Source organism: Wasmannia auropunctata, unplaced genomic scaffold, assembly GCF_000956235.1.
Source record: "Wasmannia auropunctata unplaced genomic scaffold, wasmannia.A_1.0 LD336092.1, whole genome shotgun sequence".
NCBI lineage: Eukaryota > Metazoa > Arthropoda > Insecta > Hymenoptera > Formicidae > Wasmannia > Wasmannia auropunctata.
This window is the reverse complement of record NW_012026798.1, coordinates 1,039,975-1,062,295: the sequence shown is the minus strand read 5'-3', so window position 1 is coordinate 1,062,295 and position 22,321 is coordinate 1,039,975. Positions and strand designations below refer to the sequence as shown.

The 22,321-nt window shown below is 34.9% G+C and overlaps 1 protein-coding gene across 1 annotated transcript; it reads right to left on the bottom strand.

The window, feature by feature from the left end:
* Positions 1-2,220: 2,220 nt before the first annotated feature.
* On the bottom strand, positions 2,221-21,235 carry LOC105462849 (cytochrome P450 4c3-like). Its single transcript, XM_011709706.1, has 8 exons — positions 20,341-21,235; positions 11,574-11,771; positions 8,963-9,145; positions 6,261-6,330; positions 6,021-6,147; positions 5,279-5,515; positions 4,829-4,991; positions 2,221-4,581 (listed from the first exon to the last, which is right to left on the bottom strand). The coding sequence occupies exons 1-8, from the start codon at positions 20,528-20,530 to the stop codon at positions 4,217-4,219; spliced, it is 1,533 nt and encodes a 510-aa protein (XP_011708008.1). The 5' UTR covers positions 20,531-21,235; the 3' UTR covers positions 2,221-4,216.
* Positions 21,236-22,321: the final 1,086 nt, after the last annotated feature.

Genomic DNA, 22,321 nt, shown 5'->3' with positions numbered 1-22,321 from the left:
AAGGCGGAGAGAGAGAGAGAGAGAGAGAGAGAGAGAGAGAGAGAGAGAGAGAGAAAGAGAGAAGAGGAGAAGGAAAGATAAAGACTCAAGATTGGAGTAATGGAGGGAGAGAGAAATCGCGGTGCACGTGTAGCGAGTTGACGGCCGAAAGGACCGGACGTTGACCGATTGAAAATGGACAGTGTGTATCGCACATGGAGGATGAATGTAAAAGTGAAAGACAGAAAGGGAATGAGAGGGAGCAAGATAGAGAAAAAGACGCACGCACACAAAGAGAGAAAGGCGTCGCTCTGGAAAGAGAGCGCAAAGCGCTGTCGATGCCATGCGAATCTTGACATACGAGACGCCAGGCGTCCTTCGGACGATGGTGGATCTCTCGACGGCCTCTTTGAGCACCGGATACGTCAGCTCCCTCGACCCTTCCGCGTAGCCGCTACAAAGATACGTCACGAAATTGAACAAAGAGCATGTGTGACATAATCGGTGAGATATATTGTGCATATTCCACGTGTCATACATAAGTAGAGTTAGATTGTACGTAACATTTTTCGAGTGAAAAATGAATATCAATGTTTCGTTTTTAAGTAATTCTCGCCATACGCTTAAGTTTCGTATTTTTCTTTTAAAAGTTGTTCCATCTGATCGTTACGTAATTTTATTCCGCGTGCATTTCATACTAAGAACTGCATACACGTTGATATTTATTATTACTGGCCAACGAGTTAATTGTAGTAAACTCGGTAATAATATTCTTCTTATTATTATCTGAATACGATTGCCTGGTTAATTTTTTCATTTATTTCCAAAAAATTTTAATTTCAATTTGTTGCTCTCTGGAAATGCGCAATGATTAACGAAAATGAAGTTGGAGAGAAAAAGAAATATCGCATCAGCGATCTTGTAAAACGCCATTTCAAGTTAATTGATATACGCCACGCTAATCTCGCTTTGCGTGATATATCAATAACAATCGTTCGACGACAGTCTTTTCGCACTTTACATCCGCACGAAGTATTGCCACCGCGCGTTAATCAAGCCTCCTATCGCTCGCCGTATAATGTTCCTTTGATTGCCGCTATTTATCTATTATAGCGGACGTACGAATTAAAGTGTTTAGATTCTGTTTTCCTTTCGCGAACGAGGACGACGATTGGAGTCTGGGAGCCTGGAATTATCTCCGGCAAGTCGTCGCTCGGCCACGCGGAATCTCGCGCCGGGACCTGGGTGTTTCTTCTCTTGCGTTTCTTACTCTTTTTAAGCTTGCTACTGGTTTTGCGTAAGGCAGATGCTTTCTATTTTTATCCTCCCCCTTTCTCCCAAAACAAGAAATAAGATACGTAATATCGCACATACAAAGTTGTATGTAATTACGGGTCGTTATTTAAATCGCCCGAGTGACCTCGATCCACTTCTTCCTCCTCTTCTTTTTTTTTATTCTTCTTTTCTTTTTTGCATCCGTTTCTTTACGCGTGCGACGGCCAGGCGATTATCATTGGTGGACTGAGCTTACGAATCACGCTTCTCTTCTGTTTTCGTCTCCCATAGCGCGCGTATATGTCTCTCACGCGAAAGAAAGTCACGCGAAAAATTGTTCGTGTTGTATCACAGCGATCAATTTAATTGCAGTCTAATGCCCGTTTATACCAATGTAGATTAACTTTGATCTCAGTTTAATGTACTCTTCATCTTTTTCTAATTTTAAGAATTGAAAAAAGATAAAGAGTAAATTGAATCGAGATTAAAGTTTATCTACATTAGTGGAAATAGGCAACGGAAAATATCCTTTAACGGAACAATTGCATAATAAATTCGAGGTTTTTAACTTTTGAAATATTTGGAGAACATATCTTTGAAAAAAAAACTATTGTTACTTTGATTAAAACTTTTTTTTATTCGAAGTAAAAAATTTTTTTGCGTGAAATGTATATTACAATTAGAGAGTGAATAGTATTTATACTTTGATGGTAATTTCTTTATTTCTGCACGCTTATGTAAAATATCCAAAAGGGAGAAAACCTATAGAAAACCTAGAAAAAAATGTACATATAATATAGAATGAGTTATTTAGTTTTTTGCGATGTAAATTTATGTATTAGGAAACATGATAGCGTCTCGCGCCAAATATATAATTTTTCGTTCGTCTTTTTTTTATGAAAAAGACTCTGCAGCGTATGCTCTGCAGGATGAAGAATAGTTTTATAGAAATAAATATTAACGTTATTCTTTTTAAATAAATTTTATATTTTATACAATATATAAACCTAAGAAACATGCAGTTTTCAAATTTTAGTAACTCTTAACTGACTATTGTACAGCTCAAACATCCTTAAAACTTAAAATTAACTATAATTAAAGAAAATATTACACGCATGGTAGTAAGTGCAATTTATCTTGTAATATTTCAACATAATTTAATTGGTATAGAGAAAATCTCAATGAATTCTAAAGTTATATAAGATATACAGATAAGACATAATATTATTGAGCACGTGGAGTCCTCTTGATCTTCAAAGTACATTGCGGCGAATTAATTACAAAGACTCTATTGTGCGATGCTAATGCGAAACTGTTCGAACATCGTATGCGAAATTTCGTGGACAGTAACAGATTATACAGATAGACATAGTAAATATATTTATCCTTATATTATTATAATATTTTTCCTTATAATATTTTCTTTTCGCTCAGTCGTTGTTCTCACACAGGAGATATAAAAAAATATAATTCAAAAGCCTTTTCCTTTTCTTCATTTCTACTCTATCACTATTCATAATTTTTCAATCTCGAATCTACGTTACATCTTTATGGATTTATGAAATATATGATTGAATGATTGAAGAGAGGGAAACATAATTCATGAAGCGTAAATAAACGATTATTATTTTCTTTCTAAGTAATTAATGTATACCCTTTTAGTCATTTTCAAAAGAAAATATTCGAATAATATATTTATTATAAATTTACAAATATGATACGATACAATTTCTTGCTAGAACCACACTAGACAAACTAGTAAAGCATTCACTCATTAAGTGTCAAATTTTGATTTAATTAACTCTTTTTTTTACGGTTTTCTAATTTCTCAAAAATACAATCAATTGTTCAATTCCGGATTAAAATAAGTATTTTACTTTTTTTCGGAATAAATGAATAAAATTATAGTTCAATAGAACAATAATTGACTCGTAAATAAACAAGTAGAAGTTCAGATTAAGGTCAACGTATGTGAATGCATAATATGTGATACAACGATTTTTTTTTTTCTTTTTACTTTTGCGTTTTAATTTTTTCCAATTCGATTTATAAGTACTTATAACTAACAATAAGTATCAGGATCGACCGTGGAGTGTTACAATTGAGATACGAAAACGCCAACATGATACAAAGCGGATCTTGGTGCTTGATGATATTATAATATATATGACTCTTATATACAATTCTCAGTTCTGCAGGCAAATTGAGCGCCGAAAAATCGTCGGTCTTTAAAACGCAATTCCGAACCGAATAGTCCGTAGTGTCACAATTAAATTGCCAAGGCAATCTAATAATTCGATGCTCATAGAGCATCTTTTTAAATTCTGTGAAAAATAACTTATTGCGAAAAGTATTCTCTCAGCCAGGATTTTAACCTGGATCTCCGCGGTAAGGAGATCCAGGTTCAAATCCAGGTTAAAATAATATTTTTTGCAATAAGTTATTATCACAGGATTTAAAAAGAATTAGATTGCCTCGGAAATTTAATTGTGATGTTACGTACTATTTGATTTGGAGCTGCGTTTTAAAGACTGACGAGTGTGACCGTGTTGACGTTTTCGCATCTCAATTACTTATTATCATTTATTATTAAAGGTCTTACAATTGATTGTTTTCAAATTCTTTTATATCAGATGCGTTTCAAAGATGAAAAGGAATTCCTCAATTGACATCAGTCTGTACCATTAAAAAAAAAACATAATATAAGTAATATAATATATAACATATATAATAGAAAGAAAATGTGCTTTATCGCACAATTACCCTATTTATTTTCTTTCGAATGATATATAAATCGATATCAAGATGAAAAAATTGAAAGATCAAATCTTATTAAGGTGTAAGCGACGACACGAGAAAAACAGGGCACTCCTGGGGGAACTACAGGGTCACGAAATTAGGCTTTTCTCCTTTTCAGGCCACTATCCCTCTCACGCGATACTTCTGCAGTTCTGTGTTTCGCCTACGAATCTTGCGCGAGTGAATGTTCGCGTTCACGCGGCGTAATTTTGAGACGTAGTCCGTTTGCGCTGACCAGTACCAATTCGGATATGAAGCGTAATTGCTCCTCTCTGTCGAGAGCCTCCACGTGGAAGGCTTTCAACATGGATAAGATCGCCACTTTAATCACCAACGTGGCGAACTTCCAGCCGATGCAGTTGCGCGAGCCGGCGCTGAAGGGGACGAAGGCGTAAGGCGGTAACTTGGGACCGTCGGGCAAAAATCGCTCCGGACGATAAATGTGCGGCTCGGGGAAGTGACGGGGGTCCCGATGCAGCAAGTACGAGTTGATGAGAACCGTCGAGCCCGGTGGGATTTGATTGCCCACTAAAATTCGATAAAAGTGCTTAATTTCGTATATGTGAAAAGGAATTTATGTGCGTCACGCGATTGTTGGCTGAGCGATAGCAATAGCTATTTATATATTTTAAAGTTCGTTATCCGACAATTACTTGATGAAATAGTAGCTTTATTAATATCGATTAATCGATAATTACGGCAATTTTGATTAATATGAAATAGTGTAACGCGTTGAAATAATATTTTAGAAATGGAAGATACGTGAGGTACGTACTTATTTCAATCGGCTTGTAAATTTGCCTCGCAATAAGCGGAGCCACTGGAAATAGTCTCCACTGCTCTTTGATGCACGCCTCCAGCCATGTTAATTTTTGTATGTTTTCTAACGTAATTTCACCCGAGCCCAATACATCGTTGTATTCTTCCAGAATTTTTTCCTAAAGGAAAAACAAAGAAACGCTACAGTTAAACCAATGGAAAAAAATATAGTTTAAAAAATATAGAAAAAGGAGATAAATTTAAGTTTCAACTAAATCTGTACACTAAAAAGTAATTTTAAGAAGCGTATCTAAAATGCGCACGAGATGCAAAAATATAAAATATCTTCTTTGTTTAAGATTGTCCAAAATTATACCAGAGATACAACGAAATGCCAATTGATCCATTAGATTTTGTCATCTATTGAGTATAGAAATTGAAGTATGCGATAATGCAAAGGATATACCTGATATTGGGGATATCGTCCCAGCGCGTAAAGGGTCCACGATATGCTGGTGGCCATCGTGTCGTGGCCAGCGTACATAAAAGTGTTCACCTCCTCTCGAATGTCCTCGTCCGAAAGGACAGTGCCGTTATGTGACATTTCCAATAGCAAATCGAGCAGAGCTCGCCTCTTCTTTGTCGGATCATTAAAATTGCCATCGCACTTGTGTTTCCACTCGATCTTCCTTTCTGCAATTACCTGCAGATTAAATTGTTCTTGATATCATTGCATACAGATTCGCAAATGTGATGTCGAAAAACATATTTTAAAATTTCTTTATCGTTTCGAGAATGGACGTTTGAAAAAAATCTAAGATTGAATTTACTGTAGACCTTTTAGGAAGTCAGAAATAACGATGTTTCCTTTATATAATGTATACACGACAAGATAAGAGCAATCGCGCTGAAAAAAAAAGATAGGTATTTCTCTTTTTGTTATACAAGTCTAATTTATCTAAAGTTATCTAAAATTTGAAACAAACCTATTCAAATCGAAATTTCAGTGATTAATTTTGTTTATAAAACAGTAATGAGATGGCAAATAATCTCATGTATTCATTAAACCCTGTTTATTATTTTGGCTAATGATAGCCTGCAAGATTTCTCGTGAAATTGGAGTACGAAATTATAGCTATCTTCTGTTGAAAGTAGCTCTAATTATCTGAATTTATTTCACTTAATTATATATAGTATATAATTATCACCTTATCGACGAATTCCTGTATTACGCGAATCGAGTTGTCGTGCTCTTGTCCCGCCTTGGTCAGCTTGAAGACCGAATCCGACGATAGCCACACATTCACGAAACGCATCTGCACAATAGACGCAATCCTGCAAATTAGGAATAGAAAATTTTTTTCAAATAAAATTCGGCTTATATATTGCATTAAAATTGTGTCAAAAGCATACAGATATAAGTATTTTTAAATGAATCATGAACTTACTTATCTATAGCCTTGATGTACTCGTTCTTGGAATTCTTCTGCGCGTTAAGCTTGTAGCCCATCGCAGTATCTGAAATAAAATTAGTAAAATTAAAGATTAAAGAGTAAAATTAATGAGTTATTAAAAGTACTAAACTAATTATTATTATTAATAAAATTATTAAAATTGAGTTTAGATAAAATTTTCTAATTTATGTATTATTCTAATATGTGTTATGTAATTTTACAATATAATTTAACAGTTTAATAATTGACGTACATAGCGTGCGTGAATAAATAATTATCTACAAACTTCAAAAGTATCATGATATAAGTATTATTGTTTTAATGATATACTAAATTAATTATTTACGAGAGTGTTCAAAACAATGATATGCGATTTATCACGCTGATGAAAATTAGATGTTAAACTGTGTGTTTAACTGTCATTATGATAATTGGTGTTATCCACTTTACGAATGGTGTAATGTAGATAACACATACATATATATGTGAAAGGCGTATTTATTTCAGAATACGTGAAAAATTTTAATACCGTTCCGTCGAAACATTTGCGATCAGTATAGACAATCGGTGATCGGCGATAATTGATTATTCATCTTTTTTTCTTTTGTCAATTCAAAAATTCGAATTAAATGTGTAGACGTAATAAGTATAGCATTCCCCATCTTCTGATGTTTAGCATCTGTGCTCTGTTAGAGAGAAGAAGCATTATATTGAAATACGTGTCAGATCATTTCTCTTTAACATTACATTACTATTAATTCATTATCATTACTATTAATATTTAGGCTTGATTATGATTGACCAATGTTATTTTAATTTTAAGTTTAAAACTGTCTGTCTCTCTTTAAAACCTTAAGAGAGAAAAAAAGAGAAATTTAAAATAATAATTATACAGGACAAAGAGCCAAGTTAGTTCTTAATGCTAATCATTATATTCTTATTAAAAAAAAATAATAATATCAGATAATATAATATCATACGAGAAAAAGAGAATTTTAAACCTCGCTTAAAGTCTAAATAACGATCTAATCGAACCTTAGAGAAGAAAGCGTTACAGACACAGCTAAGCTTTTCGCTCTTCCTAAACCGATAGTGACAACTTCATTGGGAGATGCGCAGTTTTATACATTTACGTTTATGAATAAATGAGTCAGATCAATAAAAGCATAAGAAACCTGAAAAAAAATGTAACGGATAATTAAATTACCGCAGCCGCGATATGTCAAGTTACTGAGACGCATGGTTACGTCGATCGTGTAATCTGAGAATCTGCGGTTCGCTCAAGTCGAAATAAATGGATCATTCTTGTGTCAAGGCGCAATTACTTGATTCGCCAAAGAAAAATAAATTGGATACGACGAAGTTACTTCAAGAATCTGCACGGTAATGTTTACCGTGATGTTGATAACGGGTCGTTTTTTTTTATAACACAAATTATCAACACACGAAGTATTGTTGTAATATTGATAGCGGGAAAGAGGCGCAAGAGATATTTTTACGCCCGCAGTCGTATCAGCGTACGAATAAGGGTGAAGTCCCATGAGGCGCGTGTATTTGCCGCGTATCGCGTAACCGCGTAATCAATCAGAAGCGATCTGTTGTTTTTGTTTCGCGTTTCTCGCCAAGCAGATCGCTTCCGATTGGTTACGCGGTTACGCGATACGCGGCAAATACGCCTCATGGGACTTCACCCTTTCTCAAAACGTTCGAGTACGTATTTTAATTGGGGCAACTGAAGGCCGCTATACATCAGGCGGCAATCTTTTGTCGCATCGTTTGTATCGAGTTCCCCTCTTTATATGCGTTAATATTTATATCAACATCTTCTTTCTCGGACATATCATTGTTTTTCAAGCGTCATTTCGCGCAATAAGAATGCGCCAAATGAATTCGTGTCGAATAAAAATATTTCCGTTCTTATCAATCGTTCGAAGAGAGATCAAGTCTTTGCGAGGTCTCGCAGGGATTTTTTTCGAAAACCTAATGGTGGATTATACTGTTAATAACGTGCTAATGACTCACTTGACTTCGGACGTCAGCCGTGGCATGTGAGATCTGCACACTATTTAAATGGAAAAATAAATTACGAGCGCCGAAAAAAATGAGGAAACGACAGTGGTCGCCATATCGGTTTAGCAATACGAACTCGAACAGAGGCGCCGTTATTATCAAACTGGACTGGCAGTAGAGTCTTCGATTTAGCTCGCTCCGATTTGCTCGCGAATCCCGGCGTAAGTCATCAAGGCTTAACGAAAGGCGTTCATTAACTAATGATTGAATTTTTAGAGATAAACTCTCAGTGCTTGTATTTCTGAAAAAAAATGTTCAACGTTATATTGAAAAATCAATACACGCTCAATTTCTTTTAACAGAGCTGAACACTTCTGTATATAAAATAACCGAATATTTTAATAGAATTCTGCTAAAAATAGTAAAAATGATTGTTTATTTGTAATGAAGTTAGTTAATATGTTCGTGTAATTAGGCAGTCCGGAAATGATTTTGATGAGGTCACCGTGCTTAAACGATAAATTATTATTAGCACCGTGCTAAATTGTACTCGTTGCTAAATAACTGCACTCATCGATAATACGCCTCTTCGGTAAAAAATATGTTGTAGCGTCTCCCTCGTGGAGTTGCTACATTTCCATGAATATTTGACGTAAAACACGTTACCGCGCTCCTGTTAAACTCACCGCATATAATGTCAAGGGCGGCACGTTTCGCGTAAGGAACCACGTCGAACCATTTGCCCACTTCTTTCTCCAAACAGGAAATTAGGATGCTCGTCTCTTCTTTCACGGTCTTCAAGTATACCTCGAGAAGACCGCTGTGGAAGGTCGGTGTCAGCAGCTTCCTGCGGAAGTGCCATTTCTCGCCTGAAAAAGATACGCATCATATGTAATTTTTATTGTATAGCCACACCAACGGTAAAAAAACAAACTATAACAAACTATAAAAATAATCTGTATATAATCAAATTGCAGCTCTTTTTTCTGAACAGCGATCTAAAATCTTAGATCGCTCGCTGTCTAAAAAATTTACAAAAATTAAAGAAATGGCATGTAATTCAAGTAATATTTTATATTGGCAAGAAATTGGCAGTTTTACGCTATGATACGCAAAAGAGGCAAAATAAAACTATTATTTCTAGGTCAAGAATTAAATAACATTCAATGAATCAGCGATAAATGGAAAGAGTGCGCAAGTATGACAAAGAGCTATATATATGATTAGCATTGTATGAGAAGAATCGGAATTGAGCGCGATCGAACAGAGATAATTTTCAATGGAAAATTATAACAAATCTTACAACTGACATTCTGTTTCTGAACATAATCCTTTTGTCAATTTGAGTTACCTTTTTTGATAAAATAAAAAAAAATTGCATTATTCAAAATGACTAGTTATGATAAAAAAAATGCAACGTCTGAAATATTTTTAAATCAATTTATGATTCATGAATAATCATAAATATGCGAAAGACACATCGATAGATGTATCTTCCGCATATTTTATCTTTATCGAGCAGGTCGTAAATATAAATTATTTATCGATTTCAATTGCAGAGCAAACTTTTCGCACACAATGTGTAACAGGTCACTTACGTAATAAAAGTCCCACTGAATATTTTTTCAGAACATCATCTTTCTAATACATTTTCTTTTGTAAAATCGATAGCATCTATGTAAATTAACGGCCGTATTCTTCGGCAAAAAATGAAATATGTAAGTTTATTGAAATGAGAGAAAGAGAAAAAGACAGAAATATTCTAAAAACACATTGTAACCACGTGTTAAGAAGGTCGAACAGATTACAATTCGCATACAAGAATTTAAATACTTTTAGATTTTAGGTATTCAAATATTTTCAAAGAGCACTAAGCAGCAACGCTGAAAGAACTCGCTTGATCTAAATTGATAATCATATAAGGTCGACTTTAAAATAAATCCTTAACTACATGCTTATCTTTTTCACGAGCGGATAAGATTTATTCAGAGAGAAATTCGATTCAACATTGCAACATCGAAAATGTTACGATGTTGCTTTGGCAAAAGATACTATTATTCACAATCAGTTACAAGTAGCACGTGTCTTTCACGTGCCACATGAGAGCCTTCGTTGAACATGTGCTAATGATTTCTAAACAAAAGTCGTCAATTCCAAAGTTTTCAGTTTCAAAGATCCAAAGACAAAGTAGATAAAATATATATAAATACAATGTTCTGTCAATTTTACGAGACTTTAAATCTCACGTGTTAGTTTATAGATTCTAATCAACCTTTAATTTAAATTTTACATTTAAACTTGAATATGTACATTTTTATTTAAATTATAAATTAAAGATATATTTTTATAATAAAAAAAGCAATAAGATTTTCTATCAAGTATTTTTCTGCCTGACTAATTTTAAAAATAGCTGGTAGTTTGCCAGTCATTATTAATAATCATCTTGAAATAGCACACTTAAACAGTCTGGCATGCCTATCATGCAAATCATTAATTCACAACCTGCCTGAGGTTAAAAAAGTGTAAAAAAGAAAAATAATTTTAGTATGCAAAAGTTGAAGACAATTCAGAAATTAATGTGGGATTTGACAGCCGAAAGATCAATCAAAATTTTATCCGTTTCATATACGTACCTAAAATTTTAATATCAAAATAGAGTCACTATTAATCCAATAAATAATGTAACTCTTTAATTTATTTTTAAGAGTTAATAGCAATTTTTATTGTTTAAAGTTCTCAGATGTGTAATATTTTTTGGATTTTATGTTTTTAAAGAATTTCTTCAAATCAATAGGATTTAACAATTTAAATGTTATGTATATAGCAACTACATATGAGAGATACAAGATTGTATTGTATTTAGAAACATAAATACTCTATAATAACAATTTTTCTTCAGAACGCAAAAATCTTTTACATGATGTAATATTTATATGAATTTTCGCATAGATTTACTTATAATATATATTTTGTGTATATTTGCTCATAATATATATTTCATTCAATATATATTTATACACGGATTGAACAGCAATTACAATACATCGCATCCGTTCGTATGAACGAATTATCATAAATCTATGAATCCATTTATTCACTGCGCAGTATTTATCGTATGCATTTATACGTATTAATGCTGTTTATCTCATGCAAATCACAAAAAATGTAATTCAAAGTTACCATATAATTCAAAGTCTGTCTTGAATACTTTATCCATGATCATTTCTTCGATGTGTGACAATTATTGATCTCCGTCACCGTCATAAATGCAACCTTGGTTTATGAGACGTCACTTACCAGTGCTGGTTACTAGGCCTTCTCCCAACCAAGGCTTCAAGTACTGATATTCGAGACTCTTGTCGATGTGCACGCTGCTGCTGAGCAGGGGTTGCACCGCCTCCACTCTGTAGAGAAAGATGAAGGGCCGCAGGCCGACCCAGACCAGATAAATATCGCCAAATTGATACGCCCATTTTATCAGCTTCTGGAAGAAGTCTGAAACAGACAAATCGCCGAAACGAATTTTAGACAAATACGTAAAATCGTTCTAATATAGGTTTCAAGTCGATTTGACTCATCACTAAAAGCGGAAGTCTAAAAATTCAGCCATAGTAAGATTTTTTATTAAATCGTTCTTTTATTTAATAAATTGCTGTCGCATAATTGATAATTACATGGAATGTTGATACTTTCGCCGATTCGCATACATGTAGGTATAGCCACCGCTTACGATGGAAACTTCGTTCCGTAATTCAAGATATTATATTCTTTCCTCCACCGTATGCGATTACCGATCACATTACAGTTGAGCTCGGAAATAGCAGTATAAATATATGTATATTAGCGGGAATAGCAGTATATATTTAATTTTGTAATTATAATTTCATTAATAATTCTCTTGCCTTCTCTTGCCTCTCCGGCCTTCTCTCCCGTCAATGCGCATTAATTCTCGAAGGCCAAAAGCAAAAACCGTGGATAAAAATCAGTTAATTATTTTTATCTACTTTCTTGCTTCTGTTTATTGACCTGTGTGAGCCAATTCTTAAAGAAATCATATCAAACTAAAGAGATTAATTTATTACTCGGAATTTCGTTTGCAATGTTCGACAGCTTCGTATCAGCATCGCACAATGGTGTCTTTATAATTAATTCGCCGCACTTGCAATTTGAAGATCATAAGGATGATTCCTCGATCCACACATGCACAGTAATATTTTTATATAATTTTAGAATTGATTTATTGAGATTTTATTTCTATTGATTAAATTATGTTGAGTAAATATTAATTAATAATAATAATTATTTTAAATTAATATATATATATATATGTATTATGTCTATTATTATATATAGTAGAATTTCCAGATTTGTTACAAAAGTCACAGAATCGGGTATCATCGCGGCTACCTGATAGTAGACAAGGAGAAAAATAGAAAAATGTAAAGTAGTAAAACGTAAGCAGTAAGCAAAGCGGCCAATCACAATAGAAAACTTAAGGCAAGAATCTTACGTTCTTTACCGTGATTGGCCAATTCACTTACTGCTTACGTCTTACGCCTTAACGTTTTTCTATGTGCCACGACTTAAATCCACGCAGGCCCTATATAGGGCCCACATTTTAACTTCGGTTTCGGCCAAAGAAGGGTGTTACGAAAAGGCCAGCTTTTACTGTGCTTGCGGAAAGTAAAATCGACATCGTTTCTTATAGTTGAGACGAGGAATCTAATGGTGCAGTTAAATAAATCACACGTCGGGAACACATCGAAAATTGAGTTTAAAGTCAAAAAAATGCGCGGCGGCGCATCGACACGTGCAGCATAGCGACTTATCTTGCGAATAATTGAGTTGCATTTACATTACTTTCCTCAAGCACAGTAAAAACCGGCCTTTTTGTAACACTCTTCTTTTTTTTGTGGGCAAGAATACTCTCGTGGAGTGGTTTGCCGGACTGTCGAGAGGAGACACGAGTGACTGAAAATATTTTGATTCTGCAGAGGGAATCTGGAACCTTTGGCTTGGCAGACCGGCACGCTCGCTCTCTGTAACAAATCTGGAAATTCAAAATTTGGGTATGATTATATGTACTATACTGGGTGATATACTAGCTGAGTTCCGTAAAGCCCACGATGTATCATTTTATCCTTGTTTAACACTCGATAAACAACAAGGAATTATTAATGAAATTATAACTACAAAATTAAATATATACTGCTATTCCCGCTAATATACAGGGTGTCCCCGTATAAGTGATCACCCCTTTTTATCTTGTAAACTAATAGAGATAGATCTAATAAGTATAATATCAAATTAAACGGCTCTGACTAAACTTTATTGTAAGCACAGTGACTTAGAAATATTATCTATGTTAGAGAGTGGAAAGACATGATTAATTTTTGCACGGTAACGTGACAATTTTAATATGATAAAAGTTATAGCGTTTGTTTTAACGAATACAACGATGTATGATATAACGAAATTATTTTACGAATTATAAGAGTTATTTTGGTTTAAAATTTTGCATAAAACATTTTTTGATATCTTGAATAATTTTTAAAATATAACAAAAAAATATAATATATTGGAATATAATATATTGTATATATATATATATATATATATATATAATAAATAATTATTTGATTTTCTTAAAAGATAATTTAAAAATTATCATTTTAACAGGTGATTAATACATATGTTACGAGAAGACAAATGCTGATTAGAACTTCTCTAAGATAATTTTTCGACAATCTTCTTCATAACAATAGGCATTCGATACTCATCAAGTACACGTGTCGCTTGTTATTGCATTTATGAAGTTTTCCACGAGAATCATCTTCAATTATTCTCGCGGTCACTGACCCGCGACGTCGTGCAGAAATAGACTTTCTACATTACAGCTGCATGTCCGACCAATCATCGCGTCGTTATCACAGATACACTTTTACTGATGTAATCCACGAGCTTCGAGAACAAGAAAAAGAATGAAAATGAAAAAAATAGAAAAGTAATGTGAATATAATGCGATATGGAGAAATAAAAAGAAAAGAAGAATAAATAAAAAGAAAAATAAGGAGTGGAAGAAATATTTAGAATAAGCCTTATCAGAAGGAGAAATGAAACCAGAACAAGATATTTGATAAATAAAGCGTATGCGTGTGTAATTGCATAAAAAGAATAATGCAAATAAAATGTTGAGCAACACGAAATACGAATAAAAGTGAATGAGGATATTAACTCTTTTTGCATTAGCAAAAAGTTCTTTTATATAAACAACAAAAACTTACCAATTTACTTTATTTTAATACAAAATTATAACTTCATAAATTAAAAAGCTTTTCTTGCGTGATACATTTATTAATGTACAAGTTGATATCACAATCACTGCGCTTAAAGCTTGATGTGTACCTATTTCTTAATATTCAAAGAAATCACTTAAAAAATTTTAGTAGCAAATATCGGTATATAATATGATTTTGAGAAAAACATTAAATTATAGTAGGAATAATAAAAAGAAGAAATAAAGATAAAAAAATAGAACATGCTAATTAAAACAATTGTAACTATTTTAAAAAAGTAGTATTTTGTTCATAAAAAAGATAAATATGTAAATGATCAATTGTTTAGTATATCGAAAACTATTTTAATAAAATTAAATCTTTTTTGTTAATAAGACATTATTAGAGAAAGAGGGGGGGGAGGAGAAGAGAGAAAAAGGAGAAGGGGAGATGGAGAATCAAGATCGGAGCAATGAAGGAAGAGAGAAATCGTGCTGCACGTGCAGCGAGTTGACGGCTGAAACGCGACGGCTGACCGGACATTGACCGGTTGAAAATGGTCAGCGCGTGGACGATGTATATAAAAAGCAAGAGAGAGAAGGAGAGTGCAATAGGCAGACAAAGAGAGAAAGGTAGCTCTGGAAAGAGCGGAAGATGCTGTCAAAGGCCTTGACGTACTAGACGCCAGGCGTCCTTCGGACGCTGGAGAACTCCTTGATGGTCTATTTCAACGTCGGCTCCCTCGACCCCTCTGCCGTAAGGATACATCATAAAATTGAACAAAGAATAAGTATATGACATAACCAGCTGATACCCGCGAGATACGTTGTACATATTCCAAGTGTGTCACAAGTAGAGTTAGATTGCACATAATATTTTTCAAGTGAAAAATAAATATCAATGTCTCGTTTAGTCTTTAAATGATTTTTGTTACGCGCTTAAGTTTCGTATTCTTTTCTTAAAGGTTTTTTATTATTTAATTACATATAATTTTCTGCGTGCATTTTTTTCATAACAAAAACTGCATACACGTTCTCTCTAAAAGTATATTAGTGAAATCATCACTAATTGTCAGTGTATATTATTTTCCAGTGGCATACTTAGAACTGTGATAAACAGTGACTATTTCAATGTCGCTTCAGTGATAATACACTGATTTAAACAGTGAATATCACTGAAGCGACATTCAAATAGTCACTGTTTATCACAGTTCTAAGTATGTCACTGAAAAAATGATATAGACTGACAATCAGTGATGATTCCACTGATTCACTTTTAGAGAGTTGATATTATTGGCCAACAAGTTAATTGATAATAATATTCTTCTCATCTTATTTGGCGCGATGTCACTCTCTGGAAGTGCGCAATGAACGAAAATGAAGTTGAGAAGAGAAAAAGAATGATCGGACAGCGATCTCGCAGATCGCAATTTCAAGCGACAAATTAATCGATGCACGCCACGCTAATCTCGCTTTGCGTGATAACAATCGTTTGACGATGATCTTTTCGCACTTTATATCCGCGCGATCAAGTATTGCCACCGCGCGTTAATCGCGCCTCCGTCGTATTTTATGCCAATCGTTTGCCATAATGTTCTTTTGATTGCCGCTATTTATCTATATCATAGTGGAATTAAAGCGCTCTAAATTCTAGTCTCCTCCCGCGGACGAGGACGACGTCTGGCCGGAGTCTGGGCACGGAATTATCTCGAGACAGGCCAGTCGGCCGCGTGGAATCTCGCGCCGCCGGGTCCTGGGCGTTTCTTCTCTTTCATTTCTTTCTGTTTTTTTTTTGCCCTGCCGCCGATGCTTTCTCTTTTATCTTGCCTCCCTTTCCTCCAAAACGAGAAGGATATGTAACACAAAATCGTATGCAATTATGCATGCCGCAGATTCGGACCGCCCCGCGCCCGAGTGACCTCGACCCGCTTCTTTTTCTCCTTCTTTTTCTTCTTCGGCTTCGCTTCTTTACGCGTGCGACGGCCAGACAATTATCATTGGTAGACTGATGATACAGTGAATTACACTTCTCTCCTTTCTTCCTCTCCTTTCTCCCATCGCGCGTGTCTCTACGCGAAAGACATGCGAAATATTGTTTGTCTTATATCGCAGCGATCAATTTAATTGTCTTAACGGAACAAATGTATATAATAAAATCGCGGCTTTTAACCTTTGAACGTCTGGAGAACATATATCTGAAAAGGATCTACCGTCCGTTTTACACGGTTTGATTGAAATGGTTATATAACAGTTTGAATGGAATAAAAATCTTTATTGCATGAAATATACACATATAAATTACAGTTACGTTATCGAAGTATACTTCGTATGGTATTTCTTTATTCATGCTCTCATAAATTATCTAGAAGGAAAGAAAAAGAAAATGTAGACATTGATATGCGTATACGGGATGAGTTATTTAACTTCTTGCGACATAAAATATATTTCGTGAATGCAAACACTATTACATCTTCGTAGACGCAAAATAATAGATCAATATATAGATGGTTATATATAAATGTATATTTAAGCAAAACTACAATTACTATTATTAAATTTATTATATAATTACTATTATTACTATTATTAACGGGATCCTTTGTAAATGAATTTACTGTTACGTCTCGTGAAGTGCTGATTTCTTCTTTACATCACATTTTTTCTTATCAAACAATTTTGTGTAAACTATTGCCGATTAACGGAGAACTGTGTTAAGAGTTTGTGTATACAAACTGACTTATTATCAATGATACATGTGTATGTAAGAAATGTAATTTGAATCGAGTCTAAACGGGTTTTCATCGATGTTTGCGAGACGATTATATAAATCCCGGAAAATTTAAAACTGTCAAAAATATTATTAAATAAATGTTATTTAATTAAATTAATTAATATTAATGTAAAACGATATAAGAGGAATCAAAATTCTTTCCTCTGTTAAATAATTTCACATAATAAAAAAATTCCCTAACAAAATTTGTAAGTACTCACAAATGGACGAAAATGATCGTCCAGATCTTGATCAGGTCGTGCAGGTGCCTTATCTGACCACGGCGCCGATCGTGCAGCAGCCGGCACGTGTTTGTCCCCAATATCTCTCGTTGCTTTGCGCTCTTTCGTTGTTGCAGAACTACCCGTGTGAATTTTGTAAGCACCAAAGTCGCTGAGTTAAACCCTCAGAATGGGTTTTTGTTAGTGGACTCAGCAATGTAGATATAAGTTGTGAATTACCCAAAAATTGACGTCACTTCGTCGATACACCGATCGGATCCGAGAGTTGAACTCACTGAAGTGTAAAACTATCATTCAGAATTTAGAGAGTGTGCAAGAATTCGTAATGCAATAAGTTAGCGATTTTATTACATCAGAACGATGGATTTAATGATTAATCAAGGAAAAAAATTACGCCTGACTGCTAATCACAACTTGCAATGATAACGTTTTTAATGTTTAAAAGCGGAAATGGATTTATTTTTAAGCGATAACCGAAAGATAAGACGTATTGATTTATATTTATTTAAAAAGACACATCGCGTGACGTAAATATGCCGATGTGTCCTCGATATAATGCTAGCGTAGCATTTTCTAACCCAGAAAAGAAGAAAAGTAAATATTGCAGCATTTTCTTGTAATAATATTTTATTCGGTTAATTTCTACTCATGGAGATTTATGCTACAAGAGGCAAATTCTCAAGGATATTGTTACAAGACAGGAGATTTGTAGGGGTAAAAAAATTGATGTTTTGATTATTGCGACTTTATAATCTTTAGGGATCGAATGGTTTTATTACACTGATTTTATTACAAAATTTATAAAATTGAGAAAGTTCTGAAAATCCGGCGCAAAAATTCAGCTTTACAAGTAATGGCACGCTAACAAATAACTGTTACGAACAGTTTTATTCTAGAAAGTTTCTCTTTAGAGATATATTATAAATTCTCCCAAAATTGAGATATACTGTGTATGTATATATATATATATATATATATATATATATATATATATATAATTTAATACTACAGATTCAATCTATAGAGAAAAGTTTTTCTTAAAACAAGGCCAGAAGATAGCAAATTGCTTCCTTGAAAGTCACGGAATGGCAAAACGCAAGACACTTGAAATTTTCAAAATACCTAAACAAGGAAAACTATGTTCATTTATTTCTTTCCCTGAAATAAATTTCTCTTTCAATTTGACTATACAAGCTTTCTGTCGTTCCTTAAAGCAGACACAAAGTCACATCCAACTTTTTTCTCTTTTTAAGTATTTATTTCTTAACGATAAAATAAAATGTTACTTTTATCGCAGTTAATAAATCTGTTTATCTTTCTTCTTTTGACTTTAATGTTTTTTAAGATATTTTTACGCTGATTTATGTGACAAAGAAATCTTCAATATGCAAAAAATGCAAACGTCGTCTCACGTCGACAAAGATTCATTGCTTTTCAAAAGCATTACATGTCATAAGACAGAAGACTGATCTACATATATTAATACTTTCGTTAAATACTTCGACGTGTGATCGTGTTTGATATTCGCGAACTCAAATAATAAAGCAAGACAGTTGTTTCAATTTAATCTTATCTTTCTAAAAAAAGATATTAATGCTTGTTGAAAATTGCTATTCTATGAAATTTATGAAAAATAAAAATTTATTTTGTTGCAAGGCAAATTTTTTTTAGTTGCTTTCTTTAATACTATTGTTAATTATATGTTTGTTAATTATATGTATTTTATAAAAAACATTTCATATGTACAGTAGTTATTAGAAATCAGTTTACAAAATATTTTATATTAAATATTAAATATTCTATATTAAATATATATATGACTTTATTTTTATTTTTATTTAGATAAATTTCAAGATTCAATCTTTTCGCTTTGTACAAAAGAATTACTTTTTGATTTATATAATCACTTTCTTTTTTACTCATCCTATATATGACTTAAATTATAAAATGTCTTATAAACGTAACATGATATTTTTATTTTCTATCCTTTTTACGATTTTTTGTTATTTTTAATCTTTAGACGAAGAAAACGCATTGTTTCGATTGTTACACGGGACGATTTTGCTGAAATATCTCAAAATTCATGCAAATACAACTCTAAAAATAATTTGATTGGACCATCGAAATAACTATGTAGAAAAAGCATGATGAATAATGCTGCAAAACATTTTGACATTCTAGCAATCAGCTTGAACGTCTTACATAATTATTTTGATTATACTGTGGAACAAAATTTGATTTTTTTTTTTGCATCACGAATGTAAATAGTCATTTCTGACGTATTTTTGTCTAAACACGAATCCGTTGACGAAAGTTGACGAAAATGATCACAACACAATTTTGAAGAAAATGCGGCAAAGAGGCAAACGAGGCGAAAATGGCGATTCATTTTTCTGAAAATTCTAATGTGATAACCAAGTTTTGCCAACGGATTTGTGTTCAGTAGGCAAAAATACCTATGTCGGAAATGACTATTCATACTCGCGCTATAAAATTCAGTTCCACAATGTTGTTAGTCCAATAAAATTATTTCCAGATCTGCATCCGGCTATTTTTAGAAAATTCTTAGAAAATATTTCAGCAAACCATTTCCGCGTACAAATAGGTTTTCTTTGTAACAATATTTTTTATGCAACCTATGCGGCAAGTAACGGCAGTATCGACGTATATATCGTTTACATCTATTTTCAGAAATAGTTTAGAACAGTCGACGACCGTTGCGATACTTTAACGTTTCAACGGAGTTCTACGCGTCGAATCAATCATAAAAGGGCTTACCTTCTTGCGTGCAGTTGAGCTGATAAGCGTTGCCGATGACGGGCAACGCGGTGGGATAGGGCACGTTCCTCAAAGCGTACAGAAATTTCCCACGTTGCGTTAACAGGACCAAGAAGAGAGACAGCAGGCAGGTGGACAGGAAAACAGTCACCCAGGAACCTCCTGAGAAAAGGACTGCCGTGACACTCATGTTGGATGCCGTTCTTCTCTCGAGGTTAATGCCGATTTTGTTTCTCAACTGGATGGTTGCACAGCGAAATTTTTCATGCAACTGGGTTTTGTATCTTTAGAAAAGCTGGGGAGTAGTCTCTCTGAGATCTACTGAAAAGATTCACACGGGAAAGATTGAGTCAGGCTTCTCTTAGTTTTCCGCGGTGAGATTCAATGTCTGTCGCCTCGGGCAATCGTAGAACGAGTCGAGAGATCCGATCCTGTCGCGAAGGTGTTCGCCGCGAGCGCGAAGGACACGCGATCTTAGATCAGGCAACGAGTACAAGTCGCGCGGGATGCAAAAGGAAAAACGATCTCGCGATCGCGAAGTTCACTGCGAGGCACCGCGGAAACGGTGAGAAGAGAAAACGTACTTCTCAACCCTGATGTGCGCGGACCGGTAGACGTGCGAAAACTGAGATTGCACCGCGTGATGCCGCGTCACACCCTTCGGTTATAATGCATGATCGGTGCGGAAGAGCCGCCCTTATATACACTACTGGAATGTGCTACACCAGCGGTCACTAATCTCCTCCGCCAATAGAATGGCGAACGCGCGCGCGCGCGTGTGTGCGTGCTACACGCGCGTAAATCGGAGCGTGTGTGCCCGTTAACGTGTACGATATACGCACGGAACATATACTGCGAACGGGACTCCCCGAAATACAGAGGAGTCTGGAGCGCGCGGAGCGTACCCCTCCGAGAGAGGCGCCGCTCGGCTTCTCTCCCTCTATCGCTACCACGGACCCGCTGCTAGCGATCTCGATCATCGGCTCACCTCAGAGACGAGAATTCACACGTGGTGGAAAGAGAGGGGAACGGACGAGAGTGGAAGGAAGGGCTTCTGCGCCGCCGTCGCCACCACCACCACCATCGCCGCCGACGCCGCCTCCGCTGCCGCCGCCGCCGCCGCCGCCGCCGTCGTCGCCGTCGTTGCCATTAACGCGATAATCGGCACTGCGTCGACGGCGATTCGGGATGACGGTGTCACGCGCATGGATCTCTGCCTTTGAACGCGGCGAGAGCGTTCCGCGTTCCGCGCCGATGTGGACGTACCGGGGGAGAACGCGCACAAAAAACGCACGCGAAAAGGGGGGTTCTTCCAATCTTGACAAAAGAAAAAGATGACCTTATCGCAGGAGGAACGTGTATGTGATGTTTAGTGATAATGCAAAGTATTTCTGATAAGTGAAGCCTCGTGTACGTCCACGCGTGTCGCGCAACCGTTCCGCTTGTCTCGCGGAATAATCTCCTCTTCATCCACTATACCTATAGATTTATCTCTCTTGATCGCCCGAAACGTGCGGACGTGCACGTAGCATTAAGGCCCGGTTTCGCGGTTAACTCGACTTGCTTTATCTTTTTCTAATCTAAGAATTAGAAAGAGATGAACAGTAAGTTAAACCGAGATTAAAAGTTAATCTTATATTTGTGAAATTGGGCTTAAATGAACGTACGGCACCCATGACTTTTCTTGCAAGAATGTGCTGATAGTGTAGCTTAAGAGATGAATAACTTGTGTTACATTTTTATAAATTTAATATTTATATATGCTGCATTTATATACTTATTATTATATGTATATGTTGCATTTATATAATTTCTGTTTAAAGAAACCTTTCTTATGCGAAAATAAGGAAAGTATATCTCGATGAAGCAGAATCGTTTGGTGTGTCTTGCGTGTATCGCCGAATCGTGAAGACAAGTAACGATTACGAAATTCGAAAGTGAATGCCGCCTTCATGTCACAATTCTTACATTCGTGAGCTTG